This window comes from Rhodnius prolixus, unplaced genomic scaffold (assembly GCF_049639745.1).
Source record: "Rhodnius prolixus isolate KJV_2025 unplaced genomic scaffold, Rpr scaffold_10, whole genome shotgun sequence".
Lineage (NCBI taxonomy): Eukaryota > Metazoa > Arthropoda > Insecta > Hemiptera > Reduviidae > Rhodnius > Rhodnius prolixus.
Window position 1 is genome coordinate 7,603,198 of NW_027411615.1, and position 26,715 is coordinate 7,629,912.

Below are 26,715 nucleotides of genomic sequence, written 5' to 3' on the forward strand. Positions count from 1 at the left end.
TTTGAATAAAATCTTTTTCCCGCCAGCTATTTCTTCATATTGGGGAACAAATAGTAGTCCGAGGGAGCCAAGTCTGGAGAATAGGGGGGATGTGAAACGAGTAGGAACCCTATTTCCATTAATTTTGCGACCACAACTGCTGAGGTGTGAGTTGGTGCGTTCTCGTGATGGAAAAGGACTTTTTTGTGGGCCAATCGTGGGCGTTTTTCTTGCAGCTCGGTTTTCAAACGGTCCAATAACGATGAATAATATGCACCTGTAATAGTTTGACCCTTTTCCAGATAGTCGATGAGGATTATTCCTTGCGAATCCTAAAAGACAGTCGCCATAATCTTTCCGGCCGAAGGAACGGTCTTCGCCTTTTTTTTTGGCGCAGATTCCCCCTTGGTAACCCATTGTTTAGATTGTTCTTTGGTTTCAGGAGTGTAGTGATGTATCCATGTTTCATCCACAGTGACGAAACCACGCTTAAAGTCCTGCGGATTCTTCTGGAACAGCTGCAAACCGTCCTTGCAACACTTCACACGATTTCGTTTTTGGTCAAGCGTGAGCAATCGCGGCACCCATCTTGCGGATAGCTTTGTCATGTCCAAATGTTGATGCAAAATATTATGTACCCGTTCATTCGAGATGCCCACAGCCACTAGCAATCTCACGCACCTTCACTCTTCTGTCATCCATCACCATATCATGGATTTTATCAATGATTTCTGGAGTAGTAACCTCAACAGGGCGTCCAGAACGTTCAGCGTCACTTGCGCCCATATGGCCACTCCGAAAATTTTGAAACCACTTATAAACTGTTCTAATCGAAGTTGCAGAGTCACCATAATGTTTATCAAGCTTCTCTTTAGTCTCCTGAGGCGTTTTGCCTTTCATAAAGTAGTGTTGTTATCAACACACGAAATTCTTTTTCGTCCATTTTTTGAAAATCACTCGACTTCCTCGATTCAAACGAATGCCAAACACAAAGAAATAGACCGATCTGGCTGAAACTTGGTGTGTGTTCTTCCAAGAGATGCTACTAACTAAACATAACCTCGATACGCGCCAGTAGTGCTATCTCTCTTACTTTGCACGGACTTTTCATACGACCCTCGTATCTTCTGCAATATTAATAACATAAAGGGTGATAAAAAAGAAAACATAATAAAAACAATAAAATGAATCAATGATTTTTATTCCAACTGTACTGTTATACAAATTTCACTCTTGCAATTATTATTATTATTTTTTTACTGATAACAGGGCATTGTTCCTTAACTATTCTAAAATCATAACAGAGGGCAGATGAAGCAAAAAGGCTTTATTTTTATTTATTTATTTTTTTTAAATTTTTTATTTTGTTTTTACAAGTGCATGGTAATACATTTTTTAAAAAAAACAAAAATCAATAAGTTTAAATTTAAATAGATAATGGTGATGTATTGCTTGTTTAGCACCTATTTAATTTTTCTTTTTAATTTACAATTGCTTTTTCTTTTCTATTAATAATTGTATCTCCTTTAATTCATTTTTAAAATTCAGAAATTTAGTTTTCATTAAAAATATTTTTTTATAGTCAAAAGTTTTCAATGTTTTACAAGCCCATTAAAAGGCCCTTTAAAATTAATTTCTTTCATTAATTTCATTTTTATTAAATTAATTGAAATAAGAGCTAAATATTTTTTTTATTTATTTCAATTATTATTTTTTTTCCACCATACCTAATTTTTTTCAATTTTATTAAATATAATTTTTTCGTTTTCTTTAAAAGATTTATACATTATAGCCCACAACACGCTTCAACATAACAAACATATCAGTCTTTGCTTATTTTTATTTTTACATTTTTTTTTTTTTTTAAATTTTTATTTAGTTTAATTCTTCAAACTATTCATTTCGAGACTGTTCAAGTTTAATCCTTTATTCTTGATCCTATTAATATAAATAAATAGTAATAAACCACAATTTCAAAAATAAGGGTAACTCAGCCTTTTCTTCTTTTTTGTTTTTTTTTTTTAAATTTGAAATTTAAAACTCATCTTTAAAGCTTCCTCGAATATTTTACGAAACCTAAATAAGTGCCCGATACAAAACGGAAGGCTACTCTTTAACATTCAAGAGGTACGCAGTGCCGCTGATTTGTATTTTACCTCAAATACCGATCAGATATCTGCTAAGTAGGGATGAATATTTCAGCCTCGTTACTTGGAATAATATTTCGGATTTTCTATAATTTCGTAAAATACAGCATCTCCACAAGGGCCACAAAATTTGCCAAACCCATTATTCTAAAAGTCAGCTAAAACCAGGACATTTTTTATACATCCTTTACTCCGATTCGTTCAATTAAAACACTTAGATCTCATTGTTCTTTTCACTATTTTATTTAAGCCAACAAAGGTTATCTGCTAAGCACAATACTAGCAATATCGGGGAATGGAAATTATGTAGACTATATTCACTATAATCTCGAGGACCTAGTTCAATATCCGCTACTTTTTTCTGTTATTATTATTTTTTTTTTTTTTTTTGCGCATCAACAGCTGAGGTTATTAGCGCCCGGTGCTTTTTTCAGTGCACTGCCGGCCTCCGGACAGTGTTCTCTCGTTACAGACAACACTGTCCATCACCGGACAGTGAGCTGTAAGAAGCTCCTAGGAAGAGAAAATCTAAGGGTCAGCAGCTGGATTCGAACCCGGGACCTCCGCGTGGGAGTCCAGTATGCTAAAACCTCATAGCTAATCCCTTCCCTTTTCTATTATTATTATTATTTTTTTTTTTTCGCTGCTTCCATTTGATTACTAACAGAATGAACCTTCACAGCTTAAATGGAGTTCTGAAATCTCTGACTGGATTTTTTTTCGCCCAGAATCACTAAACTTTGGTACACCATCTTGAGAAAGTGCATCCAAATCTCATGCATAGCTTTTCCACATTTTACTTATAAAATTAAGATGATTATTGAAGTTCTCTTTTTGCTCTCATTTTTTTTTTTTTTAAAAAATTAATGCTCATCAACTCGAAGTTCATTAATGGTCGCCTTTTTTAACTTCATGGCCAACCACTGGTCAGTGTTTACTCTTTATCCAAACAACACTGCCCTTCAAGTGAGGTGTAGCAAGTGTTCTTTTTTGCCGGAAGAGGAAATTTGAAAACTGGTACATTAAACTGAGTCTCAAACTCCAGGCTTTCTGCTTGAGTCCAGTGCATAGATCATTGAGTTCCCCTTCACCCAACTAACCATTCATGTTTGTTCCAACTTTGCTTTTTAATTTACGCAAAATCGAAAAGTAATTCACCATATTATATTATTTGGCCAAAATAAATGAACACGGCATTCATTTCTCTGAGTGCTCTTCTGTTTTTAACCAGAATGAATTTAACCACCGCAATAATTCCTATTTACTGTATTGGTTTACACCAGTTCATCAGACCACTTTAAAGATTAAGAAATTTTGTTTAAAAAAAAAAAAAAATATTATCAGAGTATTTAGAAAAGGCTGGAGTGTACAAACTTGTATTTTGGAAACCCATTTACAAAGTGTTATTATTTTAATTATTACTTTATTTGGGCAAACCATAAACTTTGTTAATTTGAATTTAAAATTTATTAATCTCTTTTCTTTTTTTTTAAATTTCATTTTTAAATATGCGTGCTGCGTGTGTTCATCGCGAGCTTCGACTACTTGGACCTCTTGAAGAAATATATACAACTCCCTCCAAATATATATTATCTGTCGAAGTAGGCAGTGTTTCATTTATTTTCATCACAATTACTTTCTTCTTATAAATTTTCCTTTTTCATTAAATTTTTCTTTTTTCTTTTTTTTACCTAAATTATTATTCATTATTATTATTTTGCTCATAATTTTTATTTATATATTTATTTCCTTAATGATTTGATAACAAGAATTACTTCACGCCTATTCATCTCGCTCCAATTCACAAGAGAAACGATCACAGTTATAATTCTAAATTTAATATTATTATTTTAATTAATTAATTAATTTTATTAATTATAATTATTTTATTTTCAATTACAGAACTCAACCTGTAAAAAGCTAACTATTCTTAAATGTGCATAATATATATTATATTTATTTTTTGTATCACAACACAAAGGGAAATTTTATTTTCTTAATTTATTTATTCACTTTACAATATTGGTAAAAGTTTCAAGATTATTCCCCCCCCCCCGCTGGGATTTGGGAAGTATTAGGGGAAGGGCGATTTACTTCCGTTATTTCACTTGTCGGCAAAATATCGCAAATTCAAAGTCAGCCATTTATTTTAATTTTCTCTAAAATAGAAACTCTTTCATTTTTTTTCTTTTTTTTGAAATTACTCTATCCTCCAATCAAAATATTACTATGCTCAACAAGTGTTTCCAAGGATTTCTTAGCGATTAAAAGCGACTATAGAGTCTTTATCGGCTCAACAGGACATGTCCTATACTTCTGTGCATTGTAAATCGTCCCAAAATCATTAATCCTATTAACATATTAAATTAGTTGTTTCTTAAATTTTCCATTTTATGGTGAAATTAATGGAAATTCATCGATGGGAATTAGATTTTTCTCTAAGATTTTTTTTTTCTTTTCTCTGCTTCTTAAAAAAATGTTTTTAAGAATATGTTGGAAGGGGTAGCTAATTTCCTGCCATTTTGTGGAGTATTTTGGAAAGTAAAAATACTGTTGGAGATTATAGAAGGAAATACATTAAGAGCGGACCTTCTTTTTTTTTTTGGAAATTCGCGCCGATCAAATTACAATTATTTCAAAAAATTGTTAAGCTATAAATGAATCGCATTCGTTTTAAATATTTACAACGCTTCGGACATTTATGCTGAAAACATTTATATAATATTAAAACTATCAAAGTCATCGTATGTCATTTCTTTTTCTATTGTTATTATTATTATTAGTCAATTAATTCATTTATTCATAGTTTTCTATTATAAAAATTTAAGAAAAAATAATAATAATAATGAAATAAATATTATATTGATGACAATAAAATCGTTAAAAAAAGAATATATATTGGGCGGTCATTTGACATAAAGAAAAACCCGTAAAATGGAATGTATTATGTTAAAACCCTGATAACTACAATACAACCTAATAAACACTTCGTCTCACTTTGTAGAAACTGCTATTCAGAAATTATACGCAACCATTCAAATTTTACAGAATTTTGTTCTTTTAAATTATGTTTTACTTATTTCATATTGAGTTTAGAACCAAATATTTATTTAAAAAAAAAAAAAAAAGATTTTTTTTCCGGAAATACAATTTTTGATGTGTCCTGAACAAAAAATGGCTGTACGCATGTATGTATATTCGAGTACGCGCCTGTTTCCGTCTGTTAACTATCGGAATAAATAAATTTAAAAAAAAACAAAAAAAACAACAGAAAATTGCGGGTTGTTTTATTGCGGGTAATTTTGTTTAGTTACTACGAAAAAACGCTGTAATTAAATAAAGAACAAATAAAGATACCGGAAGTGGAACTTAACTGAATAAATTTTAGATTTTTTTGAATTTTCTAGAAATGGCTACCATAATTTTTGTTTAAACATTGCATACTTATTAGTATACGTAACTGCTATAACGTTTATTAAAAAGATTTTTTACTCCAGAATCTTTATGTTTTGGGTACGTCTGGTTTAAGGAGGGTTGAGTATCTTTAAGAAACCATTTTATCACCTATATAATATTTATCAGGAATTTTTTGTATTGATCAAAGTTACAAATTTGTATAAATAAATATTTGGATAATATCCCTGATTTTATTTAAAAAATATAAAACTATGTAGCCAGCACGATGGGGCCGAGAATTTAGACCTCATTTTATGCTTCAGACTCAACGCTATACTTACTGACTTAGCAAGTCTCAACCACCAAAACTGATTATGTACCTCTGAAGATGAATAAAAATCCGTAAGCGGTCAGGGATACAATAAACAAAGAGTTCGTAATGGTTAAACATCTTAGTTGGAAATACTACACCCCATTGGAAATACGTCAATGGAGTAGTTTTATCTAATTTTCTAATCAGTTGCCATAGCGCTTCATCTATCTCTATGATTTGATACTTTTTCTCAGGGATTATTTGATATTTCAGTGGGATTTTTAGAAGGAAGCGTTTTCATCAACACGTTGAAATACCCAAAAATACTTTTCAATTTAAAAAATAATATATATATAATTTTAAGAAAATATTTAATCGCGAGAGTTTTTTCTCGCATTTATTTATTTTTTGCAAATTTGGTGTAATAATCACATGTACGTAGGCCTTTACTTAGATTTTAAAGAACTTCTCAGGCGCATGCATTGTTGTTAATTTCTATTTAATCGAAGCGCAACTTTTACTGAGCTGGCACAAAAATATTTTAGTTATTTAGTTATAACAAAAAGATATTTAAATACTGTTGAATGGCATAATTCCACATAGCAGTTTCTCTTTATTAACAAATAAATAAACTCTAAAGAAATATATATAATATATACGTATATAAACAAATCATATAAAACAAATTCGTTACAAAAAATAATAATAATAAAAATACAAAAAAATACAATTTAAAAAAGATCTGACGATTTTTTTATAATTATCTTTTTTTATTCTTTTTTTTTGGCAAATATTTTTTTAATTTTTTTTTTTAATTTTTATTTTTTTGAGAATATGACTATAACTGCAACGATCCTCTAATATATTTACAAATTTATTAATTATATTTATAATTTATTTATAATTTTTATAGGATTAAAAGTCCATTTTTATTTATTAATATTTTTCTTGTAATTTTTTAAAGTGTCAAAGCACAATTTTGATTTATTAAACAAAGAAAATTAAAACCAACAGAATTAATTATAAACATTATGTATAATATTTAATATAATGGTTTTTTTTTCTTCGATAAAAGGAATGCATTTCTTTTTCTTTAATACTACAAATAGTTCTGTGTAAACTACTAAAAGAAATATATATATTTATGTATTATATGTATTTTAATTAAAACTATAGATATTTCATAAGGAAGGAAATTGGTAAGGAAGTAAGGAAGAATTTCTTCTTTCTGTCGGGAAAATGGGCTAAAAAGGGATTATTTCGGAGGATTTATAAGGGATTTTATAATTAATCATAATTCTTTATTTAATAGTTTCACACTGCACTTCACATGGGTCTGAACATTTAGTTTATCCACGTTATATCACTTTATTATTACTATATTTTATTTAATTCCCATTGCAGTACGTCGCTGCTCGCTTATCTCAGTCGCACTGTAACTCCTCACTAACTGATGGTATTTACAAATAGGACAGACACGCTGTTATTATTTGGTGCTTTGTACACAATTTAAAAAAGTCTTTATATTATATATATATAATTTTGTTTAAGTTTCTTCACTTCCATTACTCCTTCTTATATCTTCTCTCTTCATTTTCTTAAATACATATATATTTTCCCCTACTAGAAAGACAAAACTAAAACACAAAGAAAGTGAAATAGAACACAAAATTTAAGGGCATCCGCATTCTTCTACGACCATTTTTGGCAGGTCCCTCTTGATAATGGTCATGTCCGGTCCATAATAAATGAGCGAAGTAGAAGAAAACTTGATTGGAGCACAACATGGCTGGAGTCCAGCCAAACGGTCCATCTTTCGTACTTCCTCTATAACATGTGTATAATGGTTGAGGAAGGTGTCTGGCGTCCGGTGACCAGAACAATCCCCACGGCAATAGTTGGCATAGTAACCAGATGGTGCTATCACCCAGTCATCCCATCCTAGTTTTTTGAAACTAACATAAAACCTGTCAATCACATAAAAAATAAAATATATTGAGATATTATGAAAATTTAAGACTTCTAGATAGAAAGCAAACAATTCACCACGTACAATGAACATCCCATAAATAAGGAGGCAAAATACTATAAATCAAAGCAAACGAATTTACAGGGATAACCGTATTTACTGGCTAAAATTCGAGAATGTCATCACAATTAATCTGCTTACTGTCCAATTAAACTGCAAATATTTACGTAGTACCATTGTTAACTTAGTGCGCGTCCAGTCAATTGTCCTAAGCTACCATTTTAGAAATGGACTTGAAGAACGGATCTTGCTTTAGATTTGGAACTGGCTGTAGGATAGTTGGGAATCCAGATCGCCGGATTACGATATAATTAGAGGCTTGTCAGGCTAAGAATGTTACTTCTCGGGGAGGTAAAAACCAAGGTCTGAGAGCTTAACCCAGGTGCTGGTCTCCAGAATTAAGAGTCTGATTAAACAGACTGGGTCTGAAGGGCGAGTTCTAGAGTGGTGGAAGCCACAATAGATCCGTATGGGTCGCGGTGGTGTAGGCCTTTAAGGCAAGGCCCCCTGCTAGAATCTAATCTAATGAACAGTTTTTAACTCTTCGCAGCAGTTGGCGTGGACATCGTAGGACGGGAAAAATGCGTTTATCGCAAAGGTAAAAAGTGGGTTTTTAGTCTAAAAGTGCAAAACTAAGTATTTTACTTACGTCTCCAAACGATCTTAACCTGCAAAAGTTGGCTACTCTGGTTTTAAAAATCAAGATTTACTTTCGAACCTTTTTTAATTGAGATATTTTAAAATTTAACGCCCATATTATACAGGATGATCCATTTAAAACGCACCAATCGCTAATAACTTTTTAGGAAAGCGGAATTTCGAAAAACCCACGAAGTAAACTATATGTTTTTTTGGTTTTGTTTTCAAATTTTCCACCTCCGATGCTGTATCTTCATGTTTTGCGGATTTACTGTCAAAAACCCGATTGGGGTTTCATAAGGACCACTGGTTTTGACAATGATTATGAAAACTACATAAAAAACTGTGATAAATGACGTTAACCCCGTTTCGATATCACTAATATTGGTCGAGATATTTAAGATCAAAGTTACAATTTTATCTATTCGTGAACGGTTTTCGATATTAATTTTCCACCAGAAATACACGTTTTGGGAGGTCCTCTGACTGCGAAAAATGTTATTTGAGACTCAAAGAACAAAAATAATAAGAATTGAAGATTTTAAAAAATGTATTGTAATGTAATGGTTATGGGTGAGTCAGAATAAATTTGTTTTATCATCAAATGAAAGCAACCATAACATCATGATAATGTATCCCGTATGCAAGACTTCTTGTCCTATGATTACGGTGCCAGGGAGTGGCGGATGTTGGTCTAGTGATCAAAAGCGTGGCTTTTGTAAGTAGGAGGTCCCCAGTTCGAATGCCGCGTATAACTACACTTTATTAAATAACAATTTTTGCAGTCAGAGGACCTCCCAAAACGTGTATTTCTGGTGGAAAATTAATATCGAAAACCGATCACGAATAGAGAAAATTGTTACTTTGATCTCAAATATCTCAACTAATATTAGGGATATCGAAACGGGATTAACGACATTTTTCACAGTTGTTTATGTAGTTTTTGTAACCATTGTCAAAACCAGTGGTCCTTATGAAACCCTAATCGGGTTTTTGACCGTAACTTCGCCAAAAATAAAGATACAGCATTGGAGGTGGAAAATTTGAAAACTAGAAAAAAAAACATATAATTTACATCATGAGTTTTTTCGAAATTCCGCTTTCCTAAAAAGTTATTAGCGATTGGAGCGTTTTAAATAGATCACTCTGTGTAATTAAACTTTTTTTTTTAGCAAGAATACTTTTTTGGTTAATTACCTTTGTTTACAACACTGGCCTCTTGTCGCGCCTGTACAATCCAGCGCTCTTCTTCTAACTCTTCTGGCTAAGGCCGGCTCTGTTCTAACTACTAGGAACGGCCGGTTCGCTGCACCTGACTGGAACAAGGCTGGTGCCAAATACCTGGAGCAGCCTGAACAATCTATTAGTACACGCAAACGGCTACTGCTCCTACGTGAATACCAGTCGACCACCGTCGACCTGATATCTAGCTTAGCCCATCCCGTCGATGAGACGCGTAACGAGCTGATCACCTCTGTGTAAGTGCTGAACTCCTGAAGCATAAATATAGAATTTATAATTTTAATATGGATGAATAGATAGTACGAGATTTGATTTAAAAAAAACAAAATTTAGCGGGCGATTCGCAAGTTTCTTTCTTCGTGGTAAAAATTTTGGAAGCAAGTTTAATTGTTACCAAGAGTGAAGTATGTTAATTTGGTACTTTAAGGGAGAAGACTACCCCACCATTTCCTAGATCTGCCCTAAGGCACAATAATTGACCTCGAAAATAATTAAAATAATGGGTTGGCAAATAAGTTCGTTCGGTTTTTGAGGGTGGAATAAATAACTATTTTTTTGATACACAGAATAAATTTTAATCAATTATATATTGATCATTCTTATTGATAACTTCTTGCCATCTTTCCACCAACTTCATTATACCACGTTCGTAGAACGTCTGTGGCTTATCGTCGAAAAACCAATCCAAATGTTTTTTGACGGTCTTCTCGTTATTGAAAGTTTTTCCGTTCATGGAGTTCTGCAACTATCAGAATAAATGATAATCAGAAGGTGGCCAGGTTCGGTGAATACGGAGGATGAGGCAAAACATCCCATCAGTTTATTCCGAGTGGTCAATGACGTATGCGGTCTGGCGTTGTCGTGGTGGGAGACGACACCTTTGAGATTTGCCAATTCTGGGCATTTTCTGCGGATTGCATGGTCCAATTTGGTTAACTGCAAGCAGTATGCGGTTTGAATCAATTGTTTTGCCTGACGGTAACAGCTAGTAATAGATGATACATTTATAATCCCACCATCAAGAGAGCATAATCTTCTTCGGATACAATCCCTCCTTCGAGCTTGTTTGCGGCGGCTCACTGCAGTGTTTCCATGATCTTTTACGCACTACATTATCGTGGACGATCCATTTTTCATCTCCCGTTACTATCCGCTTTAAAAATGGGTCGTTTTCTTGACGTTTCCGCGGCGAATCGCAAATGGATAAGCGAGTGGCTAAGTTGGCCTCGGTTAATTCTTGCTGTACCCAAACATTGAGCCGAGAAACGTATCCCAGGCGGCGCAAATGATTTTTGGAGCTAGTACAGGATATGTTAAGTGCTATTGCTATCTCTCTCACCGATTCGCATGGATCTTTATCGATTACGCTCTTGACATCATCTGAATTAATCTCGGAGCGGGGCGCATCATTGATGTCAAAATCTCCAGAACGGAATTTGGCTAACCACTTTTGGTACACGCGTTCTGTTAAGGCATCATAACCCTATACACAACATATCTTTTTATGAGCCTCTGCAGCTCGTTTGCCCTTTTTAAAATAATAGAGCAGAATATGACGAAAATGCACTTTATTTTCTTCCATCTTTACAGCTACGCAGCAAGCGCAATAGTAATGTTTATTAAACCGAAATCCATAGAAAGGTTAAGCTTAACATAATCTTTCAAATGAACAATCGAGTTCTGCGCTTGCGCCGAGAATAAAAAAGGAAAATCGGAATGAATCTGTACCAACATAAAAATCGAACGAACTTATTGGCCAAGCCCTTAGATATTGTAATTATTTATGTGTGCAAACATATGTGTGAAATACAGATAAATTTATACCAGTGGTTAAAGCCCGCCTGGAAAATTGTTTTTCTTTTGTTTTGTAGAGAAAACCGAAAGAGCCAATTTCGAAAAAATATAATCGTGTGATTGGCTAGAAAAGTCTTCAGTGTTCGCTTTAAATTAACTAAATCTTGCTCCAACTAAATCCAAATCGCTCGCTTATCTTTCTGCCTATTTATTACTATTTCTCTTCCCTCGTTTGTTTACATATTTTTCACAAAATAATCTTTTAAGTTAATGGACGATTGCATTTTTATCTTGCAGTTTATTATGTTTGCAAAAAAAAAAAAAAAAAGCGAAAGCAATTTAAACGTACGGACGACCTTTATTTTTGGGTGCGTACAGGAAACTGCTGATTGTGCAAAAAGTAAAATAGGGGAAAAAAAGGAAGAAGTTTTTATCAGTTTATTCTTGTGACCCACGCAAAGGTTCAAGGGCTGTTAGGGTCATTACACTGGCCCATTAATGTGGCACGCTTAGAAATACTTTGGGCCAACATTTATTCTAAACTGATATAATTATCATATAATAATATATTTCTGTATTAACAAAATTAAATGAATTAATATAATGAGAAATAAATATGAAATGGTTGACACACAAAATAGCAATTTTTTTTTTTTTTAATAAAATTCTTGTCTGTTTCGAGTTTAAACAAATTATTTTAAACAAAGGTGCAAATTTGCAAACAGAGCTTATTCGATTTTGCGTTCGATTGATCGGAAAATCAATCGAACATTTTAAAATCTCCTTGGCCCCGAAAAAAAAGGTGTTAGCAATTGATCTGTTCTGTGTCTATCGATCTGAAACTCGTACGTTATTCACCATGGTTCAAAAACGAAAAATCACAGCATTTTTGATACGATTACCTCTGAGATTAAAAAAAAAAATTAGATGGATAGATAAAGATGTTTATTAACCTAAAATCATACAATACAAATATATATATATATTTTTTTTAACAAAATAAACTCAATACATCAGAGCAATGGTATATCAAAGTTGGGTGTTTTTCAACGTTACGCTTTTTCCTACAGTTTTTGATGATCAACCCTTATACAACTGTCCTACCGGACAGTTTTAATAATAGCGTCTGCCGAGTTTGTCAACGAAAATAAAATAACAAGCTCTTTTTTTTTTTTCCCCCATTAAAATGAAATTCTTTCAATAGGATGAAAAAAATAACAGTGATATTTTGTATTTTTTTATTATGCCGAGCAGGGAAAGGATTAGCTATGCGGTTAGCGTATTGGATTCCAACGCGGAGGTCCCGGGTTAGAATCCAACTGCTGGTACCTTAGATTTTCTCTTCCTAGGAGCTTCTTACAGCTCGCTGTCCAAAAGTGTTGTCTGTAACGAGAGAACACTGTCCGGAGGCCGGTAGTGCACTGAATAAAGCTTTGGGCGCCAATAACCTCAGATGTTGACGAGCCTTAAATCATTAAAAAGAAGAAGAAGACAAAAAAAATTATGCCGTGCTTTCGACCTAGTGACTAGGCAATCTTTAGTCCATAAACAGACGAAGACAGAAGACACACCAACCCTTTAATGATGTAAAATATTACTTTGTCAATTGGCCCTGAAGATGACCTAGTCCTTAGGTCGAAAGCTTGGCATAATAAATTTTACTCGACTGAAATGGCAATTATTTTTTCATCCTATAGAAACTATATATCAGTCCCCAAAAATAATGAACAGTAATTAAACCACTTCCATAATGCATTGCCAGTCTCTTACGTACTAATACGAGTATAACGCATCCCAATCTTCGCCATTTAAACAGTCCTAACATTCTTGTATATAAGAGAAAAAGTATTTGCAATTTACAGTTATAATAAATATGGGGCGGATATTGGATTTATAGTGGTTATGAAGCGTGGCTTTGTAAGTGGGAGACCTCTAGTACGAATCCTGCTTATGACTACTTTTTATTTGTTAGAAAAAATTGGTTTATAGTAAAGTATGAACTTCCATCCCCTCTCCTAATCGGTTAAAGAACGTTAAGCCCTGCCTGAAAAAATAGGCGACTACAACAATTATTAAAACAAAGGTTAAGGGAACAAGAGATTTGAAAAAGAATACCCTAAATATTTCCCTTTAACTATATTCACTTTTAATTTTCCACTTAAAAAGCTAGGGGCTCCAGACGGGTTTTGAGCAAGTTAAAAGATGGAACAATTTCAATATTGTTAAATTATAGTAAATAAAACACTGTATGCATTGCAGACTGCAGTTTAAAACATATATTTATTTCTTTTAGTTTTGGTTAAAGTTATTATATGAGTGAGGCGAAATAGCCTCTGTTCGCTGTGCTATGAATGTATCGCGCTGTTTTAGATGGGAAGGGGAAAAAAATATGTATCCCCACTTGGCTTATTGCCAATATAGCGGGAAAAATAAAGAGAAAACTTCCTATTTCTCTTGTTATACTCGGGGCTATATTTCTCAAATTCATATCATTTTCTCTATTTGTTGCTGCACACAATTTTGACTAAGGATTCTTGCACTAGAGGAGCTGCTAAATCTAACTTATCTGGCTGGCTACAATTTTTTAAAAAAAATTATACTTACAAAAAATTCCATTATGTAATTAATACGAAAGAATTTTGACCAAATTTTATTCGAGAATAATTAATAAAACTCTCTCTAATAATTAATACAATTTAAAAAATCTGAAGTTAAAGACTCAGAGTTAAACAGTTAAATTATTACAACTGTTGCCGACACATTTTTAACAACTTAACTTTAGTAAAAATGCCTCTACATTAAAATATGAAGATGTACATTTTAAAGTTGCGTAACCCAACTACTGCTTTTTCATTTAATTGAAATAAGCAACAAGGATTAAAACTGTCCGGTAGGACAGTTGTATAAGGGTTGATCGTCAAAAACTGCACGAAAAAGCGTAACGTTGAAAAACACCCAACTTTGACAATTTTTTTCTCTTTTTCTATAAAAGATAAAATTCCCAAATTTTCTTTAAAATATAGGGCAAACCCTCCTTTATAACTGTAATTTTTTTGCAACCCCCCAGACCTAATAGATTTTGAGAAAAAAGTTGCCGAAAATGAGCAAAAACGGCATTTTCAGAAATTGTTGTTGTTCTTCTTCTTCTTGTTGTTGTTGTTGTTGTTGTTGTTGTTGTTGTTGTTGTTACCTTTTTTGTAAACTACGTAGCGCCTAAACGCGAGAACCGATTTTCATGAATGAGGTGACATTCGATTCGGAATTTTATGTAGATGTGCCTTTTGGGGGTCTCGACGCTGTACACCGAATGGGAGAGGAGTTAGCCTCCTTTATGTAAGGCCCCCTTCAAAATTATTATTACTAATTACTCTGTAAATCTTAGCCCGATTTTGATAAAATTTGGTAGGATGATAGAGTTAGGGCTCCCCTACGTAACATTAAAGCGGCAATCTGCTCTTACACTAGTTAAGGGGAAGTATAGCAATCGTTTCAAATTATCGACAAGTGAACTGATTTTCATGAATGAAGTGTCATTCGAATCGAAATTTTGTATAGATTTGCACTTTAAAAGTCTCGTCGCTATGCCTCATATGGAGGGGAGTTTGCCCCACCCAAGTAAGGCCGTTTCTAAAACTATTATTACCAATATTTCTATAACGCTTTGTCCGATTTTGATAAAATTTAGCACGAAGAAGTGATTAAAGCTCCTCTATATGGCTGTGAAGTGCCATCATGCTCTTACACCTACTAAGAGGAAGTACTGCAATCGTTAAAATTATCAATGGGTGAACCTATTTACATTAATGAATTGTCGTTCGATTAAAAATCTTTGCCTCTTTGCCTTTTATGGAGAAGTACTGTAATCGCCCGTTTATTTTTCTTACTTCTCTTAAAAGGAAGGTCTGAAATCGCAGTTTAAATTTGCTTTTTACGTACAAATACCTTCCTATTTTATATAAAAAGGCTTTCTCAAAAAAATTGTTATTGAGGATGGTTTGGGGACCGCAACTATAATCATTCTTTAAAAAGATCTCTCCAGTGGTAGTTACGGTTCCTACTTAACACCTTATCAGGTTATAATGATAGAATTGCTTATTCCAAATTTTAAAAAAACAGTAAAGCAGATATGTAACTTAGCAAAATAGACAAAAATGAAAATCTATCCAAAAGGTACAAAAATCTCCTTAACAAAAACTTACAGTTTAAAAAGTTAAGTATAAGGGTTGATTAAACGCCAAAAGGTACACAAATCAGCAGTACCCAACATTTCATTAATACTTCATTGATATAATTTAAGTAATTTTACTGCATTAACTTTTCCTTCACATTTTTTAGAATTTATTAGATGTCACTGACCCTTATGCTGGCCATTTTCGTCTACAAAATATTTACTCTTTATTTACTTTAATATGGTTTTCTTCAATTACATTCTCAATCTAGGTGTTCTTCCCACATTGTTGTATATATGTAATATAAAATAAAGATATGCATATTTTTAGGACAGCTAATTATTCCAGTATTTTACCATAAGTAAAATTCGGGGGACTAAATTAAATTACAATTGAGAAATGAGTAAATATTGTTGAATAATCTACTTGTTATTAACTGTATGTTATTTGTACTCACGAATATTTCGGTAAGACGAATTCAAGACTGAAATATTGTTTTAAATCCTCCGTGATTCAAATTTAAACAGTAGCCGACTCTAACTTAGTCTTTTTCTACTTTAACATGCATGTATATGTGACTACTCAGAACAAAGGGCATATTAAAGATAAATCAGAAGAATAATTTGGAATAGAGTTAAAATAAAGTACCTATTTAATTACGAAGATATAATATACATTTTATCATAATTGTAACAAAATAATATTATGAATGAACTGGCCAGCATAAGGGTCAGTGACATCTAATAAATTCTAAAAAATGTGAAGGAAAAGTTAATGCAGTAAAATTACTTAAATTATATCAATGAAGTATTAATGAAATGTTGGGTACTGCTGATTTGTGTACCTTTTGGCGTTTAATCAACCCTTATACTTAACTTTTTAAACTGTAAGTTTTTGTTAAGGAGATAAATTATAACCAACCAGAAACTAGTCTATTTATTTACACAGTAAAAATTTAGTCCAGAAGATTAAAAAAAATTCAACGAATCCGTTTTTTGCTTTGCCCTTGAGTGGTATCAAGAAAGATATCCAATTGTTTGAAAAAGGTGGATAATCTGTTGTTGGGAGATCTAGGGAGGATTAGAGAGGGGAACTTGGATCTCTTAACTCATTCAACATTTTGGTCGAAGGATTGTGAAATTAGGTGGAATAGCGTTTTCATTGTAATAGATTCGGTTCACTCTGATACAATCGGCTGGTGTTGGACACGAAATACTAATAATCCTCTTAATATTCTTTTTAATTTATTTTACAATAATTATTTCATTTCGTTAAACATTACTTTAAATATAATTACATAATTTCGGTTATTTTACCAACAAATTAACATTAGCAGAAACATACTCATGTTCTATAAGGCGTTTAAATCATTCCAGAAATATTACTTTGATTACTTGACAATGCTCCTCAGCGATGGTGATTTTTTACTACTTTTCAAAAATGTGTAGTTATGTTTTTACAGTTTGTAAAGAGGGGGTAGAAAATGATCTCAATAACTAGACTCAGGGCAATCGTTAATTTGCAAAGTAAGACCTTTTTGCGTAATCAAAACTAAGAAGATAATACGAACAAAATATAGATGAGTAAAACCATTGCACATAGCAAAGTCAAAGTTTCCTTTGATTAGATTTGGAATGAGGTCGACGACATCCTAAGATGGCTTAGAGCCGTCCCTTTAATCTAATATAGTTACTTCAAAAAAGAATTATTTTCATTTAACGTGGCCGCAAGTTTGTTTCAAACTATTAAGTTTTATTAATTAGTTTGGAAGAACAATTGGATAGATAACCCACCATAGTATTATAACTAAAAATCACGAAATAAAAGTTAATGTTAAACTAATTTCAGAAAATAAGTAAAACTCTTCATATATTACTGAAATAAGCTTGTAATGTAGCGTGATTTCTTTATATTTAGTTAAACAAGAGCTATTATGTTTGTAAAGCGTGTGCTGCTAGCTATTGAGATATGGGAGGGAAGCTAGTTCCCTAAAACCGGATATCCTGATAAAAGATATTATGACGTTTTTCCTACAAGAAAAAGTTGTAATTCCTCTCAGCTCTTTGAGCCTACGCTGGATCTCCCTTAGTTTCTTCCAACCCCTCACCATGGTATCACCCCCCTTGACAGGACATCATCTTTAGCCTTTTTTCCCCCTTTACTCTGCTCCCTTAGTTTACAAAGTTAGGAAATTATGTTTAACTTTTACTGCCATTTTCTTGTTACTAAAAAAATTAAAGCGCTTTTATAGTTAAATACCAACTTAAATGTTGTTAAGCTTTTAAAATTGGTTGGGAGGTGGACTGAAATTAACGTTATGCAGCAGTAGAGGCATTGTAAATACCGGCTATGCTATAATACTGTTGCAGTTAATTGTTAGATATTGAGGCTTCAAATTGGCGAGGAATCGGTCCAAATAAAAAACAACAACTCGTCTTTTTTGCCAACGTTTCGACAAATATATTGCCATCTTCAGGGCCTGGATATTACGATTAAACAATTTCTTTTAATATAAAAACATTAATAACAACGTAACATCTATTTTACTCTTTTGTTAAACTAAACATTGTAATTATTTCATTGTATCTGTCCCGTCTCTTTATAGTCGTTACCAAAATTCCCTTCTAAGTCCCGTTATATTTGTATATACAGTGGAGTCTCGGTTATCCGTCACCCTTTTATCCGTCCATTCCAATTAACCGTCACTGTCCTCAGTATTTAAAAATTAAAAAAAAACAAAAAATTATTTTAAAAAGAAAACTTTTTAAAAATTTATGTTAAGTGTACAGAAATTTTAAAGAGTCCTTTAGCCTTAAAAAAAGAGTCCTTTTGTCTTAAAAAAAGAGTCCTTTTGTCTTAAAAAAAAAAAATCTGGGGTTTACCCAGATCTTTTGAGATTTTTTCCTTTGTCTTTTAGGTACATACTCGTGTCCATCATTACTACCCGTATAGCCACTTAAGTTTCAATAATTATAAAGAATTTATTGTATTTTATTTATTTATTGTTATTATTATTTTCTGTATTACTGTGTTTAAATTCTCTAAATTGTTTGTATTGTTTCATTTGTAATATCCAGGCCCTGAAGAAGGCAATATATTTGTTGAAATGTTGGCAAATAGGACGAGTTGTTGTTTTTTATTTGGCCGATTCCTCGCCAATTTGAATCCTTAATATAATATTTTTACGGTCACTAAAACCAGTTAGACATGAATAAAGCAGTAGTGAAATATCGGCTATTCCTTCAAGTCACCACTCACTTTAAAGTATTTAAATTTCAGAAGAGCGAAGTGCTTTCTTAGGACTCTATTAAAAAACAAAAAAACTCTGGGATTGTCAGTTTTAACCTCTTTGGATGTATCTTTCCTGTGTACGGCTGCAATAGATTCGTCGTGTAAAGGAATTTGACTTAAAGGTTTTTACAATCTAGTTTGAACATCTTTTTTCTTATTGTATCTCGATTTCGACTTTTATTCATCAGTAGTTGGTACTTTAATCAGTTTGGTGTAGAGGATTCAACTTCGACTATGTTTCCATAATAAACTTGTTAGCGGGTTAAGTGGTTAAGCGTTGTTCGTTATTTAAAATGTTAATAAACAGTCAAACACTTTAAGTAACCTCCCTTGCTCAGTCAGCAAGTATAGTTTAAGACAGAAACATAGAGTGAGTTGAATCCTCTACTCCGAACTGATCAGTTATCCTCTGATAATGGTTGAATGTCCGAAACAACTAAGGGACACAGTAAACATGCGTGCTATGGCGGGTAAAATCAGCTACATTTGCTTTGATCGAATAAATTTTTACTGAAGTACGAACACCCTTATAATTTCTAACGGAATAAATTTTAGCAAATAAAAAAGCAACTTATAGAATTAAAAGAAGATTGTTAATATTAGTGCGAAAGATAAAGAAAAAACAAAAAAAAAAAATTAAGAAAATGGCATAGAAAAAAATGGTGAATGGTACTAAATAGACAAAGTTAGTAAAGAAATAAAGTTATATGAATGGAAAGAGAAGACGAGTGTGTAAGTAAAAGATTGGTGTGATTCAAACATACCTTACCACTTAGGTGTGTGGCGTTGGGCAGATGATGTGTGGTTAGACGGAACGCCCATAACGTGACGTTCCTCTGGATGGAGCTATGACTACGTGGCTCCAGTCGTACCCACAGTACGGCCGATTTTACCCTTAATTCCGGCCCTTCACCCGGTGGTACGAACTCAACCAGCCGTTGACCATTTAATCGGGTACCTGCAATAAAAATATATAATAGATAAAATAGAAAATAACTTTATTAAATATTAATATTTCTTATATATGCACTAGGAAAAAATATATTTTTAATCAAATGGAGATTTTTTTTAAGTTTTCTTTATCATGTCTTCATGCATTTCCTGCCAAATATGTTAGAAGAGCTTCTATGTTACAATGTGTATCTTCTACTAAACCTCTCTAATTAATACGCGGAAATATGTTGAATACGGAGACCATGGAATGACTTTGTAGGAACAGTCAACAACTGGGAGCAGTCGGTGATTTAATTGCACGATCTCACGATTTTGCACTGTTGCTGATTGTTCGGCGGTATCCAGAACTACCTGAACCTAACCCAGAAGCGTTAAGCGAAATTTCTTCCATTTGTTGGTTGAATACGCGAACCTGTCGAAAGTTTGCGAAGATCGGCAATATTTGATTAGATTTTCTGACATTTCCTTAAACAAATATTTCTTCATATGACACTTTTTATATTTGTGCAGGTGTATTTCTGATTAAATCTGTCCGTTAGAACAGTCGTATAATAGTTAGATTAGATTAGAAGCGGGACGGGTCCCAAAGCCTCACGGCACCGCAGCCACAAAGAGGCTTATTGCGCCTTGTCCTTGAGATGAAACCTCCCCTTCTCAAAAGGTTGAGGCATTTCCCTACCAGTTCCTTCTGCGCTAAAATCTCCTTTGGCCTCAAAGTTCCAAAGATATCATAGTGCAGCCGCTCGATTGCAACGCAATTAGGAGAGACCGTTTCCTCTTCTTCCTGACATAATCTGCAACAAGGTTCCAAGCTAATAAGACCTAGCTTGTGCAGGTACTTCCTGAAGCCTACCATGCCCTGTGAATAGGCCTGTAACCACAGTAATCTGATTTCTGCTCAAGTCCAGAGTCTCTTTAGTTCTTGGTTTACATAGCGAGGGCATAACACTCTTACTGTGTTTGACCCCAGGAAGCATCACCCAGTTCTTTTCATGTTCTCTCCAGATCTAATCTCTGAGAACCTCACGAACTGCACCCTTGATGATCCCTAGGACTGGTTCCGGGCCAATGAAAGGATTACTAGCTCCATTCCTGGCCAGTTGATCGGCTTGTATAATAGTTGATCGTCAAAAAGTGCACGAAAAAGCGTAATGTTTGAAAAACACCCAACTTTGAAACAAGTTTTCTTTTTCTTTTCCTTTAAAAGATAAAGTTTTCAATTTTTCTTGAAAAAAACAAGGTAAATCCTTAATAGCTTAAATTTAATAGATTTTGAGAACAATGTTGCTGAAAATGGGCAAAAAAGGAGTTTTTAGAAATTGTTGCTGTTCTTCTAGTACTGGCTTTTTCTCTAAACATCAGCAGCGACTAAACGTGTGAACCGATTTTCATGAATGAGGTACCCGATTATAAATGATGAGCATTATGCAGAATAAAGTAGCAAAATTAGGGACAAGAACAAGAACTTGAAGATTCTCAGTGATAAACAAACATTGACAAGGGCAGCGTGAAAGAGAAATTGGGGTTAAAAAAAAAGAAAGAGAAAGAAAATTATTAGACGGAGAAGTGTGAGAACTAGCATGTGACCGCCAACGGGGGCGTGTTTCTCTAGTGAGGACTGCCGCCTCCGCCTTGAAGCTAGTGAATTATACGATAGTTTCTAAAAACCAGTGTAACAATAGTTGTGAATCACCCCCGGCTGGGTGTTCGCCTCAATAATGTCCCATTTAGTGTCCATCCAGTTCTTCTACCCAACTTACGCTATCCACTCGCAATCAATGGTGTTAAAGAGAGATTAGTTCACTGTTTGTGTCCGTCTTCTTTTTGTCTTCTCTTTCAATTGCTCTCCTATTCTTCATTGTAACCTGGACAACTTATTTAAAGATTGTTTCTGAGATTTTCAGCAGCTTCTATCTTACTTGACTTTCTACTCTCCCTTACTCTCCTATAGTAAGAGTTTGCGTGTATGTATGTATCCACCCAAAACCCAAAAACTAAAAATCGCGGATTAGTGATAATGTCCTGAATTTTTTTTTCTCGAAAATTCTTTCAATTTTCTTCTTCAAACTACGTGAATAGTTTAAACACTATCAATATTTTTTTAAGTGGATAATTTTTCTATGAAAGAGGGGATAGGTTCTCTTGGTTTAATGTGCAGTTTAAAATTTGGTTGTTCAAATTTGGATTTGGAAAAAGGGAAGAAGAATGTTTAACTTTTCATTTCAGATTTTCTTTGTTTTACATCCTGTAAGAGGAAGGATTGAAATCTCCTGTATTAAATTTTCCAAGTTCATAGGCCGCGAGTGGTCGGAAAAATTTTAAAAATATTTTTTCAGAAAAGTTCTTCTTCTTCTTCTTCTTCTTGCTTGGCACTACAGTCCATGAAGGACCTTGGCCGCCTCAATATTGTTGTGCCATTCAACCCTCTCTTGGGTCGCTCTTCTCCACCTTCTTACGCCCAAATCTCTCAGATCCTGCTCATCATTGTCGAGCCATCTCACCCGGGGGGCCTCCCTCTCCTTCTAGCCCCTCCTCGATGTCCAAGAAATAGTTCAGAAAAGTTTACTTAAGGATAATTATCAGGGATATCGTTCCAATTTAGTATATGTACCGCCGAAGCGTTGTAATCGAGCGGTTGCGCTTCGAAACCTTTAGATCTTTGAGACCAAAGGAGATAGTAGCGCAAAAAGGAAAAGTCCTCAACTCTCTTTAGGAGGGCAGATTTCTTCTACTAGTTCTAAAATAGGGGAAGGCACAATCTCTTGTAACTGCGATGCCGTGGGGTACAGGTCCCGTCCCGCTTTTCTAATCCAATCAGGGATATGTGAGATTTGGCTACCCACTCCTTTGCCTTTCACCAAATCTTACTACCTGTATTAGTATTAACTAGAACGAAATTTTTAGCTAAAATTCTGTGTTTAAATTAATCAAAGATTCCAGAATTCCTCCTATTTATCCCAAAGCTCTGATCTAACTTTACTCAATACTCCCCTAAGACGAATGAAGCGCTAATGGCCTCGTGATTATCTTCACTAATATCAACGTCATGAAGCGGTAACCCAGAGTATCTTCTTCTTCGTCATTCATGCCATTTCATTTTAGGTAAACACTTGCTTGTTGTAAATTTTAAGGTACCTAATAAATAAATGGATAATTAATAATAAAAAACAAAAATAAATAGCGAATATCTTTTTTGGGGGGTTGCAGGGGGTAACTTTCTTAAAAACCACTTCATCAGATTTAAACTAGACGCACTACTAACCTAAAACAGTTTGAACTTTTATTTGAAATAATTTACTGAAAAAAAGTTTTTCAGTTGAGATTCGAGGGTAGATCTTTTTGGACAATTTCGTTGAATTGTACGATATTATTACTTAAATAATATTTAAAAAAAAGAATTCAATTATCTGCCTAAATTCGTAGTTTTACCAAAAATCTTTTACCAAAAGCGTGAAAACGTATCATTATTTTTGTTTTGTTTCAAACATTCAGAATATAAAGATCTCGGTTTTGTTTGATGTTCTCCACAAGAAATTGATTTTATGGTAGTTTTACGGAAGATGGGGTCTCGTTGTCTTGAGGATAGTTTTATTGCAGGGAACCAAATGTATGACGTAGCCAAATAATAGTAGAAATTCCGAAGTCGTGCTAGTATTCATGTCAGCTAGTTATTTATTTATTTAAATATTAAATCAATATTTACTAGCGGAAAATGTAAATAAAAAGAAAACTGCTTTAAGCTTAAAAGAAAAAAAGAAAGAAATAAAATGAAGAAAACAGGTGAACTTGTCCCATATATTCGTTGAGCTGCTGGCCAACTGACTCCCACGGTTAGCAGAAATAATTTATTTGGTTAGAGCAGAGTTGCCAAAATGTGTGCACTGCAAAAAGTGGTACTTTGTTTCCATTTAGTAAGTCTAGTTTATAGAATGAGGCCAAGGAAAATGGGGCCAGCCCTCTGATTTAAACACAACAGAAAAATAGAAGAATCATAACCGCCGCTGAAAATACAAAATAAAAAAAACAAAATGCTTCAATTCTAAATTTTATTAAAGATAACAAGAAAATTATAATAATCAGATTTAAAATTCGGCTATTTGGATTTCTTAATTTTGTAAGTTTTTTTATATTCAACCATGATTGATTTTCGTAGTTTCTATCTCAAAATAATGATTTATTTTTCTAGTGTAAGTTTTGGCAAGCTCTATAATTGATAAAATGAAAGTAATTTTACGGCTATATATAATAATAACTTTTCTAAACTGTACCAACATTCATAATAGTTAATCTTACTATTGGCATTATCAGGTATTTGCTTGGCAAGAATCGATTCTGAAAAAAAAAAATCGAAAAAAGTTTGCTGCAGTTAAGAGCTTTAAAAAAATCTGGAGTGGGCCACTTATGGGTCTTTTTTTTACCGTAATTTACGTAATTAAATTTCGTTAAATCAGAATTTTGTACTAAGAGATAATTAACTTCAATAGTAACTATGACCACTGTAATAAAATGATTCTGTTGATACATGGGCGACTTTTCAGTCTCGCCAGAGCATCATTTTTTATTTATTTTTTATCAGACGGGTCTTAACGTCTAGTTGTAAGGGCCAACCTTTTTAAGTTAAGCTTTCTAACCATTTAGCGATTCCGCAGTAACATAATTTTACGCAACTACAAAGTCCTCGTTTTGAGAGGTGGTTTAGCAAAAAAAAAATATATATACAGGGTGTTCATTTTAAGAAGGCTCAAATGCATTTCATGCTTAAACGGTTAATCTGAGCAAAAATTTGTTGCCCGTCGCCTCTAGTTTCAGAATATGCGACTTGATTTTAGATTCCTGAAATTGCTTCAGGAAATTGCGTACGCGACACACGCGTGTCCAAAAGTAAGGGTTTGCAGTTGACCTCCATTTTTCATATACACAGTTTTAAAGAGTATAAAAAGTTATGAAAGAAACCGGAAACCGCAATTCGATATTTTCAAAATTAAAGGTGCTAGACCATTTCAAAATCTGGTATTTATTAATCATATTTCAATTTTTTAACTTGTTATCAAAGAGAAAGAAGAGCACGCGATAGGTCATTTTTATGTATTTTTTCATCCCCTTTCTACTAAAAATATTGCCAAGGCAGTAAAGCTAGTATTTTTCTTAATATCGGGAAATAAGTCGTTCTCCGAGTGATTTTTCTAAGAAAAATCAAATGATAAAAAGCTTTAGATGTTCTCAAGCATACACAAAATGGCTAAAAATTAAATTTACATCTGTTACAAACAAGAAGGTTTAATATTTGGTAATTTTGGGAGAGTTGCGTTTAATTACCAAAAAAATTGGAAACTTCCTGCTACATATTTAAGTGATCAATATCTTTCATGTAAAAGATTAAATTGAAACTACAAAAAATCTGTTTAAATTATTATTATTATTCTAAAGTCAGTGGGCGATAAAATGGTAACCAATAATGGCATTTAAATTAATTGTGAGTTAGTTTTAATCTAACTGCATCTGTCCCCCTTGTAGGGCCAAAAAAGAATACTGCTTAACCAGTGAAGCGTGGAATTTAGTTTTTTAAAAAACCCCCCACAGTGTGCGAAATTAAAATCACGACAATGACGTGTATACACGACGAACGCAGGGCAAAACAACCAAAAGTTTACAACGTCATAATATATTTCACTGCAAGCGACTTTTTCTGCAATTTCTGGGGCTTGAGATTACAGAGCATTCTGTGCTCATTCAAAAATCTTGCACCGCTTCACGTATGCATTGCTCTAGTTAACTAGAGACGCAAGAGCTTTTACAAGGAAGAAATGAACTTTGAATTCTGTGCAAAATGAAATCATGCTCGTACTGTGAGGTACGAGTATGAACCTCTATCTAAGGTAAAAACGGCATTGCACAAGGGTTGAGAGCTTCTATTTGTGTACGTAATTCCCCAATCTATAATGCGGAGACCAAACATGTACCAACTACTTATCATTTGTCTGGCTCCACCATCCCCCTCCGTATAAAGTACTTGGCAGTTCTATTGGTAAGATAAAGGAAACATCCCACCAAATAATATTCTTATTGTATTTTATTAAAATTTCGAATTTTTATAGTTAATGGCAATTTTATATTTTTCACAACGAGTATACACGTCGAACGCTCCGTCAAACACGCTTAACTGGTTAAGGTATAAGATAATGGAAAAGAATAAACTGACTTGGCATGATTTCGGCCTTCTAAATTGGTGGTGAAAAACTGATCACTAATTGTAGATAGATATATTCTTACCTCGAACGAATTGTAATTAAGTAACTAATTTAACTTGAGATAGGCAATATTCATTTAACTAAATATCTTGCCATAAAGGAATAATAATGGGTAGCCTATTTTTTCACAAAATAGAGAAAAAATATGCCTATTTTATTTCGGTTTAGCTTCATAATCATTTTTTGTAGACATATGGACCTTATATATATATACGAAATTATTAAAAACAAATCAGAGATATGAATGAATAAATAAATGCTTTTATTTTTCAAAACACATTCAGCTTTATACCTAAAAAGCGTACAAGAAAATGGGCACTTTCCGTCAGTCGAGATTGTCTAATTTAAGTTTAATTTATTATTGAATCTAATTTATTATTTTAAATAATTTATTTAAGTTTAGCCTCTAATTACAGTATTTATTATTTTATTTATTTCAGAAATAAATATTCATACATTTCAATTTGAAATGAAAAATAAAGTACATTCAATATTAAAAATTATATTTTCGAAT

General features: G+C 33.1%; 1 protein-coding gene and 1 long non-coding RNA gene across 3 annotated transcripts in view; one reads left to right on the plus strand and one right to left on the minus strand.

Moving 5' to 3' along the window:
• Nucleotides 1-26,715, plus strand: part of LOC141457158 (uncharacterized) — a 108,991-nt gene that overhangs the window by 17,503 nt on the left and 64,773 nt on the right. The gene's annotated exons all lie outside the window — the stretch shown is intronic.
• Nucleotides 1,306-26,715, minus strand: part of LOC141457151 (inhibin beta chain-like) — a 171,876-nt gene continuing 146,466 nt past the window's right edge. For both annotated transcript variants that reach the window (XM_074133720.1, XM_074133719.1), the window contains 3 exons: nucleotides 19,764-19,957; nucleotides 9,701-9,996; nucleotides 1,306-7,802 (listed from right to left, as the gene is read on the minus strand). In XM_074133720.1, coding sequence (XP_073989821.1) covers nucleotides 7,508-7,802; nucleotides 9,701-9,996; nucleotides 19,764-19,957 — 785 coding nt within the window. In that variant the 3' untranslated portion in view covers nucleotides 1,306-7,507. The remainder of the gene's footprint in view (nucleotides 7,803-9,700; nucleotides 9,997-19,763; nucleotides 19,958-26,715) is intronic.